We start from the raw sequence: 21,171 nt of genomic DNA on the forward strand, positions 1-21,171 counted from the left end.
GAAATCAATATTGCAATAAAATTTAATTTTTTTTTACAAGGGGGAAAAGTAAATTTAAAAATGTGTTTTTAGGTTTGTTACTCTCTGACAAAGCTGAGCCACGACTTATTTAGGAAATATTAATATCTTACCTTTTTTGTAAATTTTTTAATGTTTTTTTAAATTTATTTTTGAGAGTGTGAGCAGGGGAGGGTCAGAGAAAGAGACACAGAATCTGAAGGCTCCAGGCTCTGAGATAGCTGTCAACACAGAGCCTGAAGCGGGGCTCAAACCCATGAACTGTGAGATCATGACCTGAGCTGAAGCCGGAAGCTTAACCAACTGAGCCACCCAGGCGCCTCAATATCTTACCTTTCAAAATGCAAATCTAGGTAAGGGAAAAGAGGACAGTGATGTTTATTTTGAGCTATTCATCAAAGTGTCACATGAATTATTTTCACTGGCACATGTTTCAAGGCTCCTTGTGCCTTTTATGTTGCACCATATGTTTTCACTCATATGTGGAACAGGAGAAACTTAACAGAGGACCATGGGGGAGGGGAAGGGGGAAAAAACAGTTGGGGAGAGGGAGGGAGGCAAACCATGAGAGACTCTTGAATATGGAAAACAAACTGAGGGTTGATGGTGAAGGGGGAAAGGGGAAGGGGGGTGATGGGTATGGAGGAGGGCACTTGTGGGGATGAGTCCTGGGTGTTATATGGAAACCAACTTGACAATAAACTATAAAAGGAAGAAAGAAAGAAAAGAAATGGTGTTCTAAGAAAGCACCTATAGGACACTAAGACCTTCGAGAGCAAGAAAAGGTGAATGGAGCCGGTGTGCTGAATGTGACTGAGGTACTGGATGACCCGGGACAACAGTATCCCGTCACGGCATAACAGTACTAAGTATGCAGTGGTATTTATTATATATCAGGAGGCCCTCTGCAACCCACTGGCCTGAGCCCCGCCAAGATGTGTGCCTCATGTACATAAATTCAACATTTATAGAGTGCCTAGAAATGGGACAGGGATTATTAACACAAAGACTAATGGAAGTTTTCACAGAGTCATTAGAAGACAATGAAGTATAATAATGTTAGAAACCACAGCTCAAGTTATTATAAGAGCACATAAAAGAGAGCTCATTCAGCTTGTGGGGTAAGCAAGGACATCAGAGCAGAGAAATTTAAAATAGAGAAATGAGGGGCGCCTGGGTGGCTCAACTGGTTAAGGGTCTGACTTCAGCTCAGATCACAGTCTCATGGTTCGTGAGTTCAAGCCCCGCATCGAGCTTTGTGCTGACAGCTCAGAACCCTAAGCCTGCTTTACTTTCTGTGTGTCCCTCTCTCTCTCTCTCTGTCTCTGCACTGCCCCCCATCCCACACTATGTCGCTCTCGCTTGAAAGAAAAAAAAAGTAAAATAGAGAAATGAGTCAGGAAACAATTGGGGTAAAATTCAACAGTCAGGTACAGAGAAGCAAAAGCAGAGGCAGGAGCTCAGCATGGCTCTCCGTGTGGAACCAAATGCAAGTCAGTGCACCGCTGAAATACACAATTCATCAATGAGCAGATCAAAAGAAAACTGGGCAAACAGGTAGATTTTACCCCCGAGCCTAAGGATTTTCCAACTATTTCAGGAGTCACACTACTGTTTTCCAGTAGAAAGCTTCCATAAGATTATCAACATGGAAGTTCTGGCAAAGAGCTAAAGGGGTGGAGGCAGCCCCCAGGCTCAGCCCATGCGATGCACATGCAGTTTGACAAACCACAGTTGTGCTGACTTAAGCAAGGGAGGGATACAACACCCTGATGAATATTTAGAGAATTCCTGAGAGCAGGTCTGAGATGGGAGGCAGAGATGCTGGTTAGGAACAGGTGGCAAAAGCCACAGCAAGAGATGATAGTATGAGCCAGTATCATGGCAGTAAGGATGGAAGAAAGGGGGGTCATTTTGAGGACCATTAGAATGATCTGAACTAACCTCATGTGTGGCTGACCCCAATTGGCAGGTTTCTTTGTTTTGTTTTGTTTTTGAGAGAGAGAGCATGAGAGGGGAAGGGCAGAGAGAGAAGGAGACACAGAATCCAAAGCAGGCTCCAGGCTCTGAGCTGTCAGCACAGAGCCCGATGCAGGGCTCGAACCATGAACCATGAGATTATGACTTGAGCCTAAGTCGGATGCTTAACCAACTAGGACACTTAGGTGCCCCTAAACTGGCTCCATTTATAACGGAGAGAGAACTCACAAGTCAATTTCCAGAGGGAAGAACCTATCTTTTAGATGCACTGTATAGTCGCTTACCAAGTATTTCTTTTTTAAAAAAAATTTTTTTTTTTTTTTGATACTGAGAGAGACAGAGCATGAGAGGGGGAGGGGCAGAGAGAGAAGGAGACACAGCACTGGAAGCAGGCTCCAGGCTCTGAGCTAGCTGTCAGCACAGAGCCTGATGCACGGCTCGAACCCACAAACCGTGAGATCTGACCTGAGCCGAAGCCGGAGGCTTAACCGACTGAGCCACCCAGGCGCCCCCACCAAGTATTTCTAGTCAACTTTCCTAACTAACCAATGCTTATTAACTTCCTTAATAATATCTTCATATTCTCCATATTCCATACTTCAACTATCAATTAAATCTGATAGATATTTTTGTCGTACTGTTAAAAAGAAAATGGAAAACTATCCTCTGTTCCAAGACATTTCTTCAAGAGAAAACAACATAATCAAAGCAGCTTTTAAAAAAAGGCTTTACACTGGGTGTTATATGGAAAACAATTTGACAATAAAATATTATGGAAAAAAATAAAATAAAATATACACAGAACAACAACAACAAAAAAAAGGCTTTAAAATGAGCATATGCCATTCTACCTCCCGCATTTGTTTTATTTTACATTACCTTTCAGGACATTGCTGGAAAAACACTGTCAGTTGCTGCAAAAGTACTGGCCAGCAATCAGGTCTGTGTTCAAGCACAGTGATCAAAGGCTGAGGATGATTTCTGAAAAGCACAGAAAGTCACATTGGAAGCTAGATTAGCATTTTTAGGACGACATTCTCAATACCCAAATGTAGTAACAAAAAACAAAAAACAAAACCACCGAGGAAGTTTTTTCCAGGATTCGTAAAGGTCACAAAACAATCATTGGTTGCAGAGCTGGATCATTAGAACTAACCTTTTCTCCTTTATCTGTTTCGCTGAAAAGAGAATCGACTCTGAGTTTCACGGACCCAATTTTGAGAATAAGTTTCACCATACGTTTTCTGGGTGGAAGAGAAGGTATGGACAGACTCCTGAATCCAGCAGCCCCCTCATTTCCATCCATCCCCCTGCTTCCTTCATTCCTGCAAATCACAGGGCACCTCCTCCTCCTCCGTTTCCAAACCCGGAAGGTTCCATGAACACCACTCCACCTTGTAAGCACTCTCTCCCTCTCAGCTCCCACATGTCCCCATTCTTCTTAGTGGATGACTCTGTTCCTCCAGCATATTTAAGAGAAAAGAAAACATTTCCCCCATCTCAAAACCAACTCTCCAAAATGAAAATTTTTAAATTTCTATTGAACAAGAATGAGTACTTTTTATTTGCGCTCCAGCCATTAAGATATCTAAGGAGACCATAAAACATAACATCTGCAGTGCCTGCCTGGGTGGCCCAGTCAGTTAAGCGTCTGCCTCTTGGTTTCAGCTCAGGTCATGATCTCACAGTCCGTGAGCTCACGCCCCGCTTGGAATTCTTTCTCTTTCCCTCTTTCTCTGCACCTCTCCTGCTCTCTCAAATAAAATAAACTTTAAAAAAGTTTTACAAATAAAACATAAGATCTGAATCCTTCAGATTCTTACATAATGAGATTTTAAAAAAGGGAAAAAAAACCACAAGTTATTTTAAATGTTCAAAAAGCCTATTAGAAATAGTAAATTCATTAGCTGTTTATTACTGTGAAGTACTATACAAAGCTTTTGATTATTATCGATATAGCTTTTTCCTCCAAATAATATTTTTAATAAGATGATTATTGTAAAAAAGAAAAAAGCAACCTTTCTTGTTTCATATAAAAGGAATCATACACATAATATTCTTTAGTCTCAATATTCTTTATTCTCAAATCTCTACACATATTTAAAAAACTCTCAAACCATCAATTAAACTCAAATACCTCCTCGGGATTCTCAAAATGTGACTGCCTTACCAGCAATATCAACATCACCTGGGAACTTATTAGAACTACACATGAGGTGTGCCTGGGTGGCTCAGTTGGTTGGGCGTCCGGCTACAGCTCAAGTCATGATCTCGCGGTTCATGGGTTCGGGCCCCATGTCAGGCTCTGTGCGGACAGCTAGCTCAGAGCCTGGAGCCTGTCTTCAGATTCTATGTCTCCCTCTCTCTCTGACCCTCCCCTGCTCAAGCGCTCGCGCGCGCACTCTCTCTCTCAAAAATAAATAAAACATTAAAAAAAATGCATATGAGTTCTTAGGCCCCAGCCCAAACCTCCCAAACAGCCCGTCAGACAACTGTGATGCCCCTCTATAAAGCAGTGATTTTCGGGGCTCCTGGGTGGCTCAGTCAGTTAAGCATCTGACTTCAGGTCAGGTCATGATCTCATAGTTAAGGAACTTGAGCCCCATATCAGGCTTTGCACTGACAGTGTGGAGCCTGCTTGCAATTCTTTCTCTTTCTCTCTCTCTCTCTCTCTCTCTCTCTCTCTCTCTCTCTCTCTCTCTCCCCCTCCACAACTCACACTCTATCTCAAAATTAAAAAAACATATATTATAAAAAATAACAGAAAAGTAAAAAAAAAAAACACACAATACCTAAGCCTCAATTATACTAGGGTTGCTAGGAATGGAGCATATGCATTAGTAATTTTTAAAAACTCTTTCAGCAATTCTAACATGTTGCCAGGGTTGAGAATCACTACGTGGAAAAACAAACAGAAGAGGGAGGTTAAGAGTTAGGAAGTGTTCTAATTTCTCTCTCTCTTAAAGAGAAAAGTATGGCAGATCATGGAGACTCATGTTAAGCACCTCTCTGACACAACTACATGGTTTCTGCATATTATAACACTATCTATTTTCTCGTCAACCTCACCTAATCTATCATGCACTAACTTCACACGCTGGCAGCCTCCTGTTTGCTAAAGCACAGGCTATTTCTGACTGATCAGATTACTGCCATTGCTAAGGGATTGCTCCAACGTTTTCTGCCAACACTCAGAAATTGTATCAAAATCCTATTTCCAAATTCCAAGCTCTTTGGCACTTAAACCCATCTAGAATTGCTTCTACTCTAGTTGCCACAGATATTAATGAACAAATGTTACCAGTCCTGAAAGTCTCCGAGGAATGTCAGATCAGTCAAACTTCTAAGAGTGAAAGTTCAGTAGGTCTTGTTCGTAAACATGAATAAAAAGAAAGAGCAGCACCCGCAAATCTTACGTATGGGTTTTTCTCCCACCAAGCACCATATTGGAGTGAGGAGCATCACATATGACCATCCATCAATCCCCCATCGAATGGTGGCAGTGATGACTATTTAAGAAGAAAATCCAACAAGTTACCACACACTGTGTATCACCACATATGTATGTGATCACAGAGCACTTAAGTGCTTATGTCATCCTCTCCTCCTCCTCACTCCTCATCCCACAAAAAAACTTAAGTACCTATCTCCTTTTACTCCTATCTACTGTTTAAGTTTTGTCCAAATTAAACCAGGTCAATTGAAATAAGAGGTAGTAATTTTAATTTTTTTTAATGTTTATTTTTGAGAGAGAGAGAGAGAGAGAGCGAGAGAGCGAGAGAGAGCGTGAGCAGGGGAGGGGCGGGGGGGAGACAAAGAATCCGAAGCAGGCTCCAGGCTCTCAGCTGTCAGCACAGAGCCCGATGCAAGGCTAGAACTCAGAATACGTGAGATCATGACCTGATCTTAACCAGACACTTAACCAAATGAGCCACCCACGTGCCCCAAGATGTAGTAATTTTAAAGAAGGATCAGAAATGATGCACATATGACCAACCACTAAATTTTAACTTCTACTTCACTGGGACTGTGGGAACTACTCTAGCTTTGTTGCATGAAGCTGAAGGCTGGTCTTGCTAGCCATTGGATTCAGCAATTCTATTTAGTATCTCAGACTTTTAGGCTAAAGATGAGATAAAGTAGAGTATACTAGAACAGGGATTATCCAGATTAATTACTGATTTAGACATCTGGATAACTAAATTTTCCACAGAATTGATTATGGCAGATCTAAGTACAAATATTGCAGAGAGTAATACACAATATTGATTCCAAGAAGCTCTCCTGAGGAAGAAGGGAAGCCCAAAGTAAGAACATTGAAACTTATTAGTGATTAACATTTGATTATAATATTATACTATTTCCATTGAATTCAATGAACCTAAAATCAATTGTAATTGCCAAAATTTTGTTTTAATACTTTGAGCATAATGAAGCCAAGAGCTAAATTCTCCCTTGTGAATCATCAAATTGGTAAGTGAATATAAATATATAAGGCTTAATGCTTAATAGAATGAATGCATTTTAATTCAATATACTTTATGGTGCAACTGCCATGCATGAAGTTTTCTCAATCTTTGCACAACTGCTGTTTGAGGTCAGAGGATTCTTTGGGGGGTTGTCCAACGCACTGAAGGATATTTAGCAGTTCCTAGCCTCTGCCCACTGGATGCTAATAGCATTCAATATAGTTGTGACAATCAAAAAGGTTTGCAGACACTACCAAATGTTCCCTGGGGAGCACAACTGTCCCTGGTTAAGAATCCCTGCACTATGGGGGGGCCTGGGTGGCTCAGTCGGTTAAGTGTCTGACTTCAGCTCAGTCATGGTTTCACGGTCGGGGAGTTCAAGCCTCAGATCAGTCCCTGTGTGGACAGCTCAGAGCCTGGAGCCTGCTTCGGATTCTGTGTCTCCTCCTTGCTCTCTCTACCCCTCCCCCACTCATGCTCTGTCTTTCAAAAATGAATAAACGTTTAAAAAATTAATTTAAAAAAAGAATCACTGCACTATGTCAAATGACGAGCACTATCAGAGGCACAAAACTGATTAAACCATGGCACCATCCTAGAGCTATTAAAAAAGACTATTATCCCACCCTCACCTTCCATAAGCTGAACCAAAAATCAATCGATCATACTCAAAATTTTTAAGGTTCTTATGCAAATATACTGATCAAATGTTAACATTAGGAGCACAAGAGTAACAACACAGTAGAAACTCAACAACGTTTAATGGAAAATTATTCCTTTCCAAAACACATAATTTTGTTCCAACATAAATGGTATTAAATAATATACATCCTAATTTGAGTAGGATACAAAATAGTTATTTCCCTATTTAAAATATTATAATTAGAGCACTTAAAAGGTCATAAGGCTAAGTATAATTTACTCTTCACTCTTGATGCATTCCAGGATTATGAAATTCATGGATTATTCAAGATTTTTTCTTTCTTTCTCTCACTCACTGCTCGTTAGCCATCCCCTTCAAGTACATCCAACTGGTCAAGGTAAATGGACGGATCCACAACTTAAGTCACCTCTGCTCTTCATTAGAAGCACTATGATCAGAAAGAGAATGTAGTACAAAAGAACATCAAGCCAAACCTGGGTGATGCCTTAAAATTTCAATTATTCCCAAACCTGTTCCTCAAGTTATAAATCGTTAGTTGACTATAACAATGTATTCAAAATGATAGATGGGTTGATCATCCGATCAACGTGATCACTTGTGAAATTAATAGCGGCAGACAATACACGATACAAGTTTTGAAGAACAAACACAAATGTGGGACACGGTTATCATTTTTTTTATACAGGCAGTGCGTCCACAGCATCATCCGAATCCTATCTTGGAAAAGACTCCATACAAGTGGAGAGAGGAGGGAAAAGAGGAAAGGGGAAGCAATGAACTAAAAGGGTCGGGAGTTCTAAATTTACATTCGGGCTCTGCAGCAAACTGTGTGCTTTCAGGCATGAGAATTAACCTCTTTGGGGCCAAGTTTCTTCATCTGGAAAATGAGGACATCAGACTAAGTACCTTCCAGTAGTGCTAAAGGTAGAGAACTCGAGCCACTGGGTAAAGCCCTGACCTTCAGACTGGAGGTAGAACCAAACCCAGTAAAGGCAGAAAGCAGTACTCGGGGCGCCTGAGTGGCTCAGTCGGTTGAGCGTCCAACTTTGGCTCCGGTCATGATCTTACGGTTCGTGGGTTGGGGTCCCGTGTCGGGCTCTGTGCTGACCGCTAGCTCAGAGCCTGAAGCCTGCTTCAGATTCTGTGTCCCTTTCTCTCTCTGCCTCTCTCCTGTTCATGTTCTGACTCTCTCTCAAAAATAAATAAATTAAAAAAAAAAAGCAGTACAGAGGTCTCTAAACTATTAATAATTCTATGCCAGGCTTATAGGACTCTAAGGCCAATGTCTCATAAACCTAAGCCTCAAAAAAGAGGTCTCCCATTTTTAATCTCAAAGAGATAAATCCTACCAGATTTTTTATTTCAGAGAGAAGTGCTTGTGTCCTGAATGAGCACAGATTTTTAAGTCAGAATTTCCTAACTCCTGAGACATCCAATAGATTCTGCCTTCCTCTTGAAAGAGAATAGCATTGTTTCTGAAGATTAAAATCAATACAAATCAGGCGACCTGGTCACCCTCCACTGGTCTCTAGTGCCTCTTCTCTCACCCTCACTGTGTGGCTTTTGTTTCTTCCATACATGAACCAATTTGTTGTACAATCTTTGCCACTTTCCTATTTCAGGATTTATAAATGCTTTAACTGCCATTCTAAGTGAAGCATTTAACATGGTACCTAACCCATAGAGTACTCCATAAATGGGGTACCATTATGATTATCAGGCGGGTAGGTTTCTATCCTAAACGAGAGCCAAAGCTGCTTGAAAACTGGATCAATCTTACTCCTGTTAGGCTTCCCTTTCCATGCCAAGGCACAGCTACAATAAAGGTAACTCACACACACACTTTCCCAAAAGCACCTTTTTCAAGTCTTTCACTGGGTCCTGAGAAACCAATTTCTCATAGTGCCTCTAGCACACGGTTCCAAAGTCCACATTGTTCAGAGGAAAAAAGCACAGAGGAAGCATGCAGAGTTGGTACCTAATACTTGGGCGCTCCCCACTCTTTAATAATATTGTCAACACTACAGAACAGTATGCGCATCTTAACAGAATGGGGGGAGGAAGGAATGATAAATTCATGGTTCCATTAGACAAGCACGGTGGCAATGACAGAATAAGGTATGTGACTAGATTCACCTTCCAAGTATAAATACATCAATCTTAATAGAAAAGAGGGAGTAAAAAAAAATTAGTCTTATGGTAGGCAAATCAAAAAGCAAAAGTTATTTGTAACCTTTAGGTCACCTCAACCTTTCTGCTCCATCTCTGAATATACGAAAGCTATGATTTGATTTACATCATAAATTCAGCGATAGACACGGATTGCCTTTTCTGTGTGAGGAAACAATGCCTGCAGTCACCATGCATTTTCATGTATGCAGCTGTGACCCGGCGCTTTCAGAAGCATAGCGTGGCACTTACTACATCAAATATGCATTTTAAAAGCATTTCTCTACCTGCTCTGAATTTTGATTTGAAAATGCTGGTTAGAAGCCAAAAAGGGATTAAAAAAAAGAAAAACAACAAATGCTTTGCAGATTTTAAGATAAAAAAATGCACAACAAAAATTTAAGATTCCACAATGAATACAACTATACACAAGAAAAATTAAACAGTAATTGTGAATTATCCTATAATGTTGCATTTTAAGACAAATGTATTTTTCCTTCCCACATAGCTCCCAGAAGAAGATTTTTGGATCAAAAAGTATTTTAATTTTGACATATTCACTAATGTCAACTAATTTGACTATTTTCCTTGGGTCCATAATGCAAATAGGGAAGAGTATAAGATTTCTTTGGAAATTTATTTCATATTACAATGATTCTGCTCTCACACTGAACCTTTTATAGGATTCATAGTTTTTTTGTTTTTTAATATTTATTATTTTTGAGAGAGACAGAGACAGAGCAAGTAGGGGAGGAGCAGAGAGAGAGGAGACACAGAATCCGAAGCAGGCTCCAGGCTCTGAGCTGTCAGCACAGAGTCCGATGTGGGGCTCGAACTTACAAGCTAAGAGACTGTCGGACACTTAACCGACTGAGCCACCCAGTTGTCCCCAGGATCCCTATTATGAGGCAGGGTATTAATGCAAAGGTGTCCGCCAAAGTCAGAAGTTTAGAACTACTTTTAAGTACAAGGTAATGGCTGTGGGGGAACCAATACTTAGAGTTCCAAAACTTCTATTACTAAGTTACAAGTCATGATTGCAAAAAATATGTACAAATAAAAATAAAATTGCATTAAATTTAATAACAAGACAAGATAAATAGGCTAATGTGGCAAATATTACATTTTATGCCCTTAATGACATTTATTGTCAAATTACCATAGCAATGTTTAAACACCCACTTTTAGAAGAATTTAAAAAGCAATTTTCTAGCGGCGATTGCTAGCTGGAACACTGTACAATATGTGTAGCTTATTCTTTAGGTCTGATTATAAATCCCAAGTATAAACCCCAGGTGATTAGAACCGTAAACTGTGAACAAAGACTTCCCTGGGTGGGAAAAAGGAGAGAAAAGAAGAAATGAAAACAGAGGCAAAACACGCAGTTCAACAGAAAAAATCAAACTGCAAAGAACCAGATGGCCCTTGGAACGTATTGGCTTTGCTTCCCGAGTTACTGCCCTCGCTTAGTTCTTATCATTGACTCTGCTGGGCTTTCTCAGAGTCACATCAGATGCTAAAAATTCCTTCTCACCCATATTCTTTTTCAACAGTTTTCTGTTAAAAAAATATCCATTTATCCATTAAAGCAGGAATTCACAATCCCTTTGAAATGATACCCAAAATTCTGAGGACTTATATGTGTGTACATTTTCTCAGGAGGGACCAAAACCTTTACGAGGCCGTCAGAGAAGGTCCTGATCAACCCCCTTACCTGCAAAAATTGGTAAATAGCAGTGAATTACCATATAGCTAAAGTAATTGCTGCCATTCAGGCTTGTTCAACTCCCGCTTTCAGGAAAAATAAATAAATTACAAAGGAAAACACTACTTACTCACTCCCCCAAAGAAAGGTTATATACGATGTGTCCCAAAATGGTAGCTCCCCAAGTACTGAAGTTTTTGTAACTTCAGTAAAACTAAAATATATTCATGTGTTCTAATGGTTACAATCCCTTACAGCAGCCTGGCCGTGTAGTACAGATGATTTGATAATGGTGTCATGCTTATTTTATGCTAAATACAACCAAACATCTACATCTCAGGGGATCCCTTTAGATAATATATTCAATTACTGAAATAATCAGCTCCCCCAAAAGCAAAAACCAAAAAAAAAAAACAAAAAAAAAAAAAACCCAAAACAACCCAACAACAACTGTAGATGGTCAAGCAGCCTCATTAATAAAAAGTAAATGTAACAAGGAAATTTGCAAAGAAATAAATAATACCTGCTCTTTCCTTTTTTAAGTTTTTTCTTTTAATGCTTCAAGTTTTAATTCTAATTAGTTAACATACAGTGCACTATTAGTTTCAGGAGTAGAATTTAGCGATTCACCTTTATCTGTGACAATAACTGTGTGTTTTTTAACGTTTATTTTGAGAGAATGAGCGAGTGCGCATGCATACATGCACACAGGGGAAGGACAACGAGGGAGAGAGAGAATCCCAAGCAGACTCCACACTGTCAGCACAGAGCCCATCATGGGGCTCAAGGGATTCAATCTCACAAACCATGAGATCATGAGCTGAGCCAAAATCAAGAGTTTGACACTTAACTGAGTCACCCAAGCACCCTTTTTTTCATTTCATTTCATAGAGAGAAAGAGCGCTAGCAAGGGAGGGACAGAAGCGGAGAGGGAGGCCGTCTTAAGCAGGTTACACGCTCCACACATAGTCTGACATAGGGCTCAATCCCACGACTCTGGGATCATGACCTGAGCCCAAAACAACTGGACGCTCAGCCAGCTGAGCCACCCTGGCTCCACTAACCTCTTCTTGGTTTTAGAAAAGTTCATGTGTATCATGTAAAATATAGTACCTATATGATCATAATAACTTGAACTTCCCTTACAAAGAAAGCAAGTTCAAATCAGAATCTTGCTTACTATCTCAATACATCTGGTTGATTATGCCCATTTTAAAGAGGAAGACGTGGAAGGAAAGCAAGCTGTAGCTTTTCCTAATATCACTAGGAAATACCATGCTGTTGTTTGGTTATTTTAGCCATTTGTCCAATTATTCACAAACCTATTTCCACATGAGAATCCCTTGAGACTTTTTAAATACATGTGGATTCTAGGTCCCCACAGGGGCTGACACCCAAGGTTTCTAAATCAGAATCTATAGGTGCAGGGCTTCAGAATCTATAGATTGTGTTTCAAGGGATCCCTAACATTTCCACCACTCCAATGCCACTAGCAAATCTGAAAGGAGTGGTAGACAAGGGAAATCACCATTTTGAAATCATCACAATGAAAATTAATTGGGAGGGTGTGGGCTTAATGAGGAGCAGGATATTGCTTGGTTCCAAGAGTCTTCCCCAGAGATCGCTTATTAGTTACAGAAGGAAAATGATTAACAGAAACCAGACATCACCTTGACTGGGTAACCAACAGTAAAATCACCATGGAGGGGTGTCTGGCTGACTTAGTCCATGGAGCATGTGACTCTTCATGGTCATGAGTTCAAGCCCACACTGGGAGTAAATTTTACTTAAAAAGAAAATTATCCAGTGATGGATAAGCTGGACATCAGTGCCTCCAGGTGTGATCTCCTGATAAGGACACAGCCTCACTGTTGTGGCATTCCAAAATGTCAGTGTCGTCAAAGACAGAAAGAGAAAGAGAAACAGTTTCAGATTTTAAGACTAAAAAGATCAGACAACTGTGCTCGCTTCAGCAGCACATACACAAAAAAAAATAGGACAACTAAGGGTAACATGTGATCCTAAACTAGACCCTACACACTAAAAATAAAAAGGAAAAAGGTATTAAAGGATGTTATTAAGACAGATGACAAAATTGGAATATGGACTATAAATTACTCTATTGATATTAAATTTTTTCAATTCGATAACTGTTATCTGGTTATATAAAAAAATACCCTTGTCCTTAGAAAATACACACTATTGAATATATACCATCTATTCACAAATGGTTTTTAAAATTATATAGACAAGGGCACCTGGACGGCTCAGTCAGTTAAGCATCCAACTTTGGCTCAGGTCATGTTCTCATGGTTCAGGAGGTTCAAGCCCCACACTGGGCTCTCTGCTGTCAGCACAGAGCCTGCTTCAGATCCTCTGTCGTCTTCTCTCTCTTTCTGCCTATCCCCACCCCCACTCATTCTTTCTCGGTCTCACTCTCAAAATTAAAAAAAAAAAAAAAGTATATAGAGTGACAAAGCAAATGTGGCAAAGTATTAAAAAAAACTCATGAATCGGATGATGGTGTAAGTGGGTCCTTTGTACCATTCGTACAACCCTTCTGAAATTTTAAAATTATTTCAAAATAAGAAGTTAAAAAGAAAGACGTTCTTGGGAACTTCCCACTACTCTTGAACGAAAACCCAAAGTCTATGCCATGGTCCTGTGTTCTGGGCCACGCCCCCTGTCCTGGGCCTCAATCTCGGCCTCTCCAACATGGAGCTCCGGCCAGCGCCTCCCTCCGGTTAGCTACTCCAGGGCACCGGCCCTTTTCCACAACAGCAGGGAGGTGAGTGCTTCTGCCTAGATCTGGAACATCCTTCCTGGGCTCTTCCCCTGGTAGACTCCACCTCATTCTTCAAAATGGATAGAAGAGCAAACGCAGGAGTTGGATGCTAAGAAAAAGCTAGTGTTCAAAATCAAAACTGGAGCTAGATTTTGATGTCCACAACCACCAACTGGTCTTAGTGAATTTGGTGTGGGTAGTTCCCCTGGGACTCTCTCTTCTTTTCTACTTGATAGCCTTAGGGGACAAATGTGTTTGCCTCCAGAGAGAAGTGAAAAAAATCACTATGAATTAAAAAGTACTTCGGCCTTTAGGACACACATCTTTATTTTCTTAAAATTAACTCTCCATCTAAATAAACTACATAACACTGTCCAAATGGATGAACAAATACACATCTAGAATGCGTATCTAATCCACTCCGTGCACAGCCACCCATTACTGTTGGCCTAATCACCCATTTCAGAGCGCACCATCTGCCAAAAGCATTTAATATTCCCTTATTTCAGAAAGTACAGCTTGATGTTGATCAGACCAAACCTTTCTACAAATAAAGATTCTTAGCATTTGCTATTCGTGCATGTCAGCCACTGTCTGGCACATCAGAATGGTGCGGGAATTCTGGAACAAGCAGTCACTGCTCATGAATTCACAGCTATTTCCTCACTTCGGCTAAAGGAAGAGAGATCTTGAAAAGATTCCCATAATATGAATATGCAGAGGAAAAACTAAAAGCAGAAGCACATGATAAAATTTCAAGAGGGGGAAAAAATGGCTTATTACAAAGCAATCGAGAAATCGGGCCTCAATAACTTATGAATCATAAACACGTAGTTTTGTTGTTCTTCCTTCTGACTGAAACGCCCACTACGTCTCTGCTCTCTGCCACACTTCCTCTATGGTTGATGATAGAGAATGATTAAATAACGTAAATCTAGTGTGTTACAGAAAAGTGGAGTTCGAACTAACCAAAAGAAAATCCAGACCAAACCAAACAGGGAAAAGAAAAAAAAAAAAAGCCTAAAGGACACATTAGTAGCAGTTTTAAAAAAATAATTAAAAAATTGTTCACAGGGCACCTGGGTGGCTCAGCCAGTTAAGTAAGCATCCAACTCTTGTTTTCGGCTCACATCATGATCTCAGTTTATGAGTTCGAGCCCCAAGTCGGGCTCTGTGAATCCCTGCCTGGGTTTCTCTCTCTCTCTCTCTCTTTCTCTCTGCCCCTCCCCTATCCACTCTCTCTTTCTCAAAATAAATAAATACACTTAATAAGTAAATAAATAATTGTTCACAGGAAAAGAAGGGCTTCTAAAGTTTCTGAAAACCGTTCAATGCCTACAACGGAGGTCACAAACCTGTTTGCCCTAGGACTGCATCCTGTGAAGAGACGGGATCTGTCTGCCTACCCTCTATATTTAAAAATTTGAATTGCTTTCCGACATTCAGCGGTCAGGAGGGTTCACAGAAAATGTAATTAATACTGAAACATCTGAAGGTCTAGCAACAAGGAACCCCTCCCGCCTCCCGCCAACAACTGGCCAGCAGTTCTCCGAGATACCAGCACATTGCAACGATCCAGGAAGCTTTGAAAACACACCAGTGCCTGAGGCTAACTCTCCAGTCATTCTGGTGAAAGCCCAGGCACCTGTACCTTGAAAAGCCCCTCAGAGGCTCTACTGCGCAGCTAGAGTGAAGGCTGACGGATCCAGAGTTTCACACACAGCCTATGCTAAGTATAAATGTGCAGTGCTGTCCTCCTAGCTACCCCTATCTTAAAAATCATTCGCTGAAACCACATTTAAACATCCCCATTTAGTCTTGTTTAAAGCACGAAACCAAAGAAGGGTCTGGCTCAGCGATATGAACTGTATTAGCCACAAACACTCTAGTCTAAAGTATCTCAAAGTACAGTCAGTAGACCACCCGTCTATCCAATTCTCCTTACAATGCGTGTCTCTAACCATGTTCCAAACATACAAATCAACAGCTCTGAGGATTTGCTCCTTACACACTATGAACACTGCAAATTCATGTTGCTAAGAGGGTGCTGAGGGCCTCTTAGAGGCCCCTCTAAGAGGGTGAGGAGGGTGCCTCCTGCTCCAAACAGCATCATCTGACCACGAAGAACACTAACTTGCTAGAGCCGCGGAATTATTTCTTTGAGTAGAGCGAAGGAGTTTCAATCTCTTACATTCTCTCTCGTGTGTGTACTTGGCTTGCTCTCACTGGACTTCTTTTAGAATGCTCTCTGGTTCTGCTCTTGACCTCTCTATTCTCCATGGTAGATGTGGGAAGATGAACTTGGTGCCTTGGTGCTTAGACGGAAACAGACTTTGCGCCTCCCAAACAGGGAACAATGGCAAGGGGACAGAATTAAGTCACTCAATATCCCCCCAGGTGGACCCCCCAAGGGAACCCTTGCAGCTCATGTGTGGTACCTTTCAGCTCCCCGGGACTCAAGCAGTATTTCTCAGTTTTGATCCACAAACGACCAGATAACTGAGGAGCTGGGTAAACATGCTGATTCCTAAGTCTCCCACGAAACCTATTAAATAGGAGTCTCCAACAAGAGCTTCAAAAGTCGTACTGTTGGGGCACCTGGGGGGCTCAGTTGGTTAAGCATCTGACTTCGGCTCAGGTCATGATATCATGGTCAGTAAGTTCAAGCCCTGCATCAGGTTCAGTGCTGACAGCCCAGAGCCTGGAGCCTATTTCAGATTCTGTGTCTCCCTCTCTCTCTGCCCTCCCCCACTCGTGCTGTCTCTCTCAAAAATAAATAAATGTTAAAGAAAAAAGAAAAAAGAAAGAAAGAAAACAAAAACTCTTTCTAAAAAAAAAAGTCGCACTGGTCACAAGCTCCCCAGGCGCCTCTTAGGCACCGAGCGAGTTGTAGAACCACTGAGCTCCAGGTTCAACAACAAGAATGCCTTCTCCAGAGCTCCTTCGAGACATTCACAGGAACCAGGGGAAGCCGTGTTCCAGGCTCACACTGGCTCATGTTCCAGGTGCTCACGCCTCCCTCTCTTCACTTCCATACCGGCCCAACTCATGCAATTCAGCACCGACCCATGTCAAATAACCACCCACTCTGTTTTACTAGAATTCAAATTGATCTGCCATTAATTAGGACAAGAAGTGAGAAACGCTTAAACTCCAAAACCGTACGCTAGCAGAGTCCTTCATACCGTCAAAACACAGATTAGTTTCAATCCCAGAAAGCTTACAGTTATTTGTCATACAACTTCCACTTTAAATTCATCTTCCAGCACAACCAGGGAACACCGATCTCCGTGGAGTGCAGGGCTCCGGATACCCCTTTAACGCTTTGGTGCACAGCTCATCAGTCGCCTCTCCAAAGCTGAATGATATTGCTAACCACCATGTGGCAAAGAAGGCTCTAAAACAGCGTGACAATTTTATGCTTGACTCAGGTAATCATAGCTCTCTTGAGGGGAATCCGCTCTTCAGCCTCACCTCTGTGTCTGCCATCCACAGTCTCCCCTGGAGGAACTTAAGGCTCTTATACACTCGATTACACTCTACTGATTTGTAGCGCCAAACAGCCATTCACGTAAGGGCTCTTCATAAACATTACTGGATTATGCCAACTCAGGTGATTGATTCTGGACCTCTGAATGTGCCGCCCCTCTAAAGACACAACTTATGTATCCAGTATGATCTCAGCTCCTCAAGCCAGGCTCCCTTTCTACACCTTCCACCGACTGCTATTTGAAAACAAGACCGTAAGTTAGAAGAAACCAACTAGAGGGGAAAGTGAACGATAAAGCAGGAAAACAGACCAAACATTACAGATGATCGAAGACCTAGCAATCACACACAGCCAGGATAATCAGTACGAAAAGGAGAGTAACTCTTTCCTTTTACCATCATCTGAACCAGAGCTTCTTAAACTTAAGGATTACCTGGAAAATCTCCACAGAAGGAGGGCGCTGTTGCAGGTAGTCGGCCACCAAGTAAGAGACCCCAGCCTCCTAACAGGCTCCCCGGACCACTAACACCGCGGCCGTTGACCACGCTGGTTACGGCACAGCGGCGGAGAGCAACAGTAGCATCACCTGGGAGCTTGTTACACAAGAATCCCGAGCCCACCCTGGGCCTAAAGAAAGTGAAGCCAAGGGCACCTGGGCGGCTCAGTCAGTTGGGCGTCTGACTTTGGCTTGGGTCATGATCGTGAGTTTGAGCCCTGAATAGGGCTTTGCACTGACAGCTCAGAGCCTGGAGCCTGCTTCAGATTCTGTGTTCCTCTCTCTCTCTGCCCCGCCCCTGATCGCGTTCTCTCTCTCTCTCATAAATAAATAATTATTTTTAAAAATTACAAAAACGAAATAGAACCCTTCCATCAACAAGGTCCCAGAAGGTTAGAATACTCATTAGAGGAGGGCATGAGCACTGGGTGTTATATGTAAGGGATGAATCACTAAATTCTGCTCCTAAAATCAGTATGACACTATATGTTAACTAACATGGATTTAAATAAAATGTAAAATTTTTCAAAAAAGAAAATGTAGAGGCGCCTGGGTGGTTCAGTCCAGCTTCGGCTCAGGTCATAATCTCACGGATCGTGGGTTCAAGCCCCATGTCGGGCTCTGTGCTGACAGCTAGCTCAGAGCCTGGAGCCTACTTCAGATTCTGTATTTCCCTCTCTCCCCTGCTGGCACTGTCTCTCTCTCTCAAAAATTAAAAATTAAAAATTAAAAAAAATGTACATTAGAACAAACTGACATACCATCTTGTACTCACTGTGAATCAGAATCATGTGGGGGCTTTTAAAAACTACAAATGCCTAGGCCTTACCGCAGAGATTCCGTTTCGGCTGATCCGGGGTGTTCCATCCTATGTTTGTTCTTAAGCACACCCAGGTAGCTCTAAAAGCAGCTGGTGCTGAAAACCACTGAATGACAACTATGAGACTAGAGGGGCACCTGAGTAGCTCAGTAGGTTAAGCGGCTGACTTAGGCTCAGGTCAGGATCTCACAGTTCGTGAGTTCAAGCCCCACATCAGGCTCTGGGCTAACAGCTTAGAGTCGGGCATGCTTCGGAGTCTGTGTCTCATTCCCTCTCTACCCCTCCCCTGCCCCTTCTTTTGCTCACTCTTGCTCTCTCAAAAATAAAGCATTTAAAACCAAAATTTAAAAAATACGATGCTGGAAGGGTGTCCGGGTAGCTCAGTCAGTTGAGTATCGGATTTTTTATTTCAGCTCAGATCACGAGCTTACTCACGGTTCATGGGATGAAGCCCCGATTCAGGCTGTGGACTGACAGCACAGAGCCTGCCTGAAATTCTCTCTCTTCCACTCTCTGCCCCTCCCCACCACTTGCACTCTCTTGCTTGCTCTCCCAAAATAAACAAACATTAAATTAAAAATACATATCCCACTGGGAGGAGAGAAATATGGAGCGACTACTAATGGGTGAGGAATTTGCGGGTATATGAAAATGTCGTAAAAGTAATTATGGCAATGGTTGCATAATTCTATGAATATCCTAAAAACCATTGAATTGTATACTTTAAATGAGTTAGTCCTGTGATACATGAATTATATCTCAATAAAACTGTTACATTAAAGTTTAAAAGATGAATGGCTTTCCTATTTTAAAATAAATAGCTCTCAATGGGAAACAATAAAATAGAATTCTTTTCTATTCTAGAATCATGGCCCAGGAGTTTGAACTTCTTTAAACACGCACGCGCATGCACGCACACACACAGAGATGTTTATATGACTTATCTAGAAATATTTAAAATCTGCTCATCTTCTTCTTAGGCTTGTTCAATTTTGGTTAATGTAATGGATAAAAGAGAAACCAGAAATGAAAACCTTGTTATCTCACAGAGCACCACTATATTAAAAAAGAAAAATCATATTTATCAATGATAAATTGATGTCAATTTGCATGTGTGTGAAGTTTACACACCCCAACTTTCCAGAGTATTTTCAAAAAAATAATTTTCCTTTTGCTTCCCCAGTTTAAAATAAATTACCTGATAAGTTAACTCATAAGCTAACAATAAATTCACTAATTCATTGTGCTACATTCTTCCAAATTTTCTGTATGTGTGAAGGTATTCAAATAACATGTTAGGAAGAAAATACATCAAATGAAAATCTGACCTTGTTAAAAAATTGGCTTAAGAAACTCTCTAAATTGAGGCACCTGCATGCCTCAGTCAAAGTGTCCGGCTTCGGCTCAGATCATGACCTCACAGTTCATGGGTTTGAGCCCTGCGTTGGGCTCTGTGCTGACAGCTAGCTCAGAGCCTGGAGCCTGGAGCCTGCTTCGGATTCTGTGTCTCCCCCTCTCTCTGACCCTCCCCTGCTCACACTGTCTCTGTCTCTGTCTCTGTCTCTCTCTCTCTCAAAAAAAAAAAAAAAAAAAAAAACTTTTTTAAGAAATGGCTTTCTGGGACCTTCAATGCAATGGTTAGGGTCACTTTCATGAGTAAGTATGATGCCTTCCCTTGTCCAAACTCCTCAATAAAATCCAATGTATTTCACTGTAATTATTACTATGTTCTCTTTAACATGCTTCTGCCACATTACATTATATTCATCAAAGAAAAGGCAAATCTATGCTCCTAACTACCAACCTAGCCCTGACATTAACCCTTAAATAGCCTATTCCTTTCTAGAGTGAGGAAGTTTACCCTCCTGCCGAACCCAAACTCCTCCTGCTTTAATACATTCGCTCAACCAACTCTACAGTTTTCACAGTATTGGGAAGATGGTTACAGATTTCCCAGAACAGAAGGAATTTTGGGTAACAGATTCCAATTTCAAGGAAGCAACCCTGAAACGCACAGTGGTGATGTCCGCATGTTTTTAACCCTGTCTCAATCTTACGCGTCTTTAAAAATACTAATTTCCTGAGAGGTCAAGACCCACAATCACTGCTGAATTAAATAATCCTTAAGGGAGTAGCATATCTATTCATAATTTAGTCAACAAATCACACACACCCACACCCATACACACACACATTTTTTTAAGGAAAGAAGGAAAGGCATACCTAATAGTATATAAATTCCGAATATTCTTCTCCCCACCTTGTCCTTCCTTTAAAGCTTGCATCTGTAATAACTTCATAATGGCTTTTAGCAAGCCGTGTGCATTCCTGTAAAGAAATATAACAACATGTTAAATGCCAGAGATATAAAGTGAGTATTCTAATCAGGCACTTAATCCCACCATTTTTAAATAATTGAATACTTGCTACCCACACTGAACAGAAAGACCCACCTGCACCCACCTCACTCTGCAGCACGGCCAAGAGGCCTGAACATCGACGGCTCTCAGACAACATACTTAAAACAGAAGTGGAGCAAAAGAATCAAACCATCAGTCTACCAATCACCTCCCTA

The 21,171-nt window shown here is 41.2% G+C and overlaps 1 protein-coding gene across 2 annotated transcripts in view; it reads right to left on the reverse strand.

Annotated features, from left to right (window-relative positions):
* FOCAD (focadhesin) overlaps positions 1 to 21,171 on the reverse strand; it is a 315,637-nt gene that overhangs the window by 241,825 nt on the left and 52,641 nt on the right. For both annotated transcript variants that reach the window (XM_029919606.1, XM_029919607.1), the window contains exons 5-6: positions 20,820 to 20,924; positions 2,878 to 2,979 (exon numbers count right to left, since the gene is read on the reverse strand). In XM_029919606.1, the coding sequence (XP_029775466.1) occupies positions 2,878 to 2,979; positions 20,820 to 20,924 (207 nt within the window). The remainder of the gene's footprint in view (positions 1 to 2,877; positions 2,980 to 20,819; positions 20,925 to 21,171) is intronic.

The sequence above is a fragment of the Suricata suricatta genome, chromosome 13, assembly GCF_006229205.1.
Source record: "Suricata suricatta isolate VVHF042 chromosome 13, meerkat_22Aug2017_6uvM2_HiC, whole genome shotgun sequence".
NCBI classification, from domain to species: Eukaryota; Metazoa; Chordata; class Mammalia; order Carnivora; family Herpestidae; genus Suricata; species Suricata suricatta.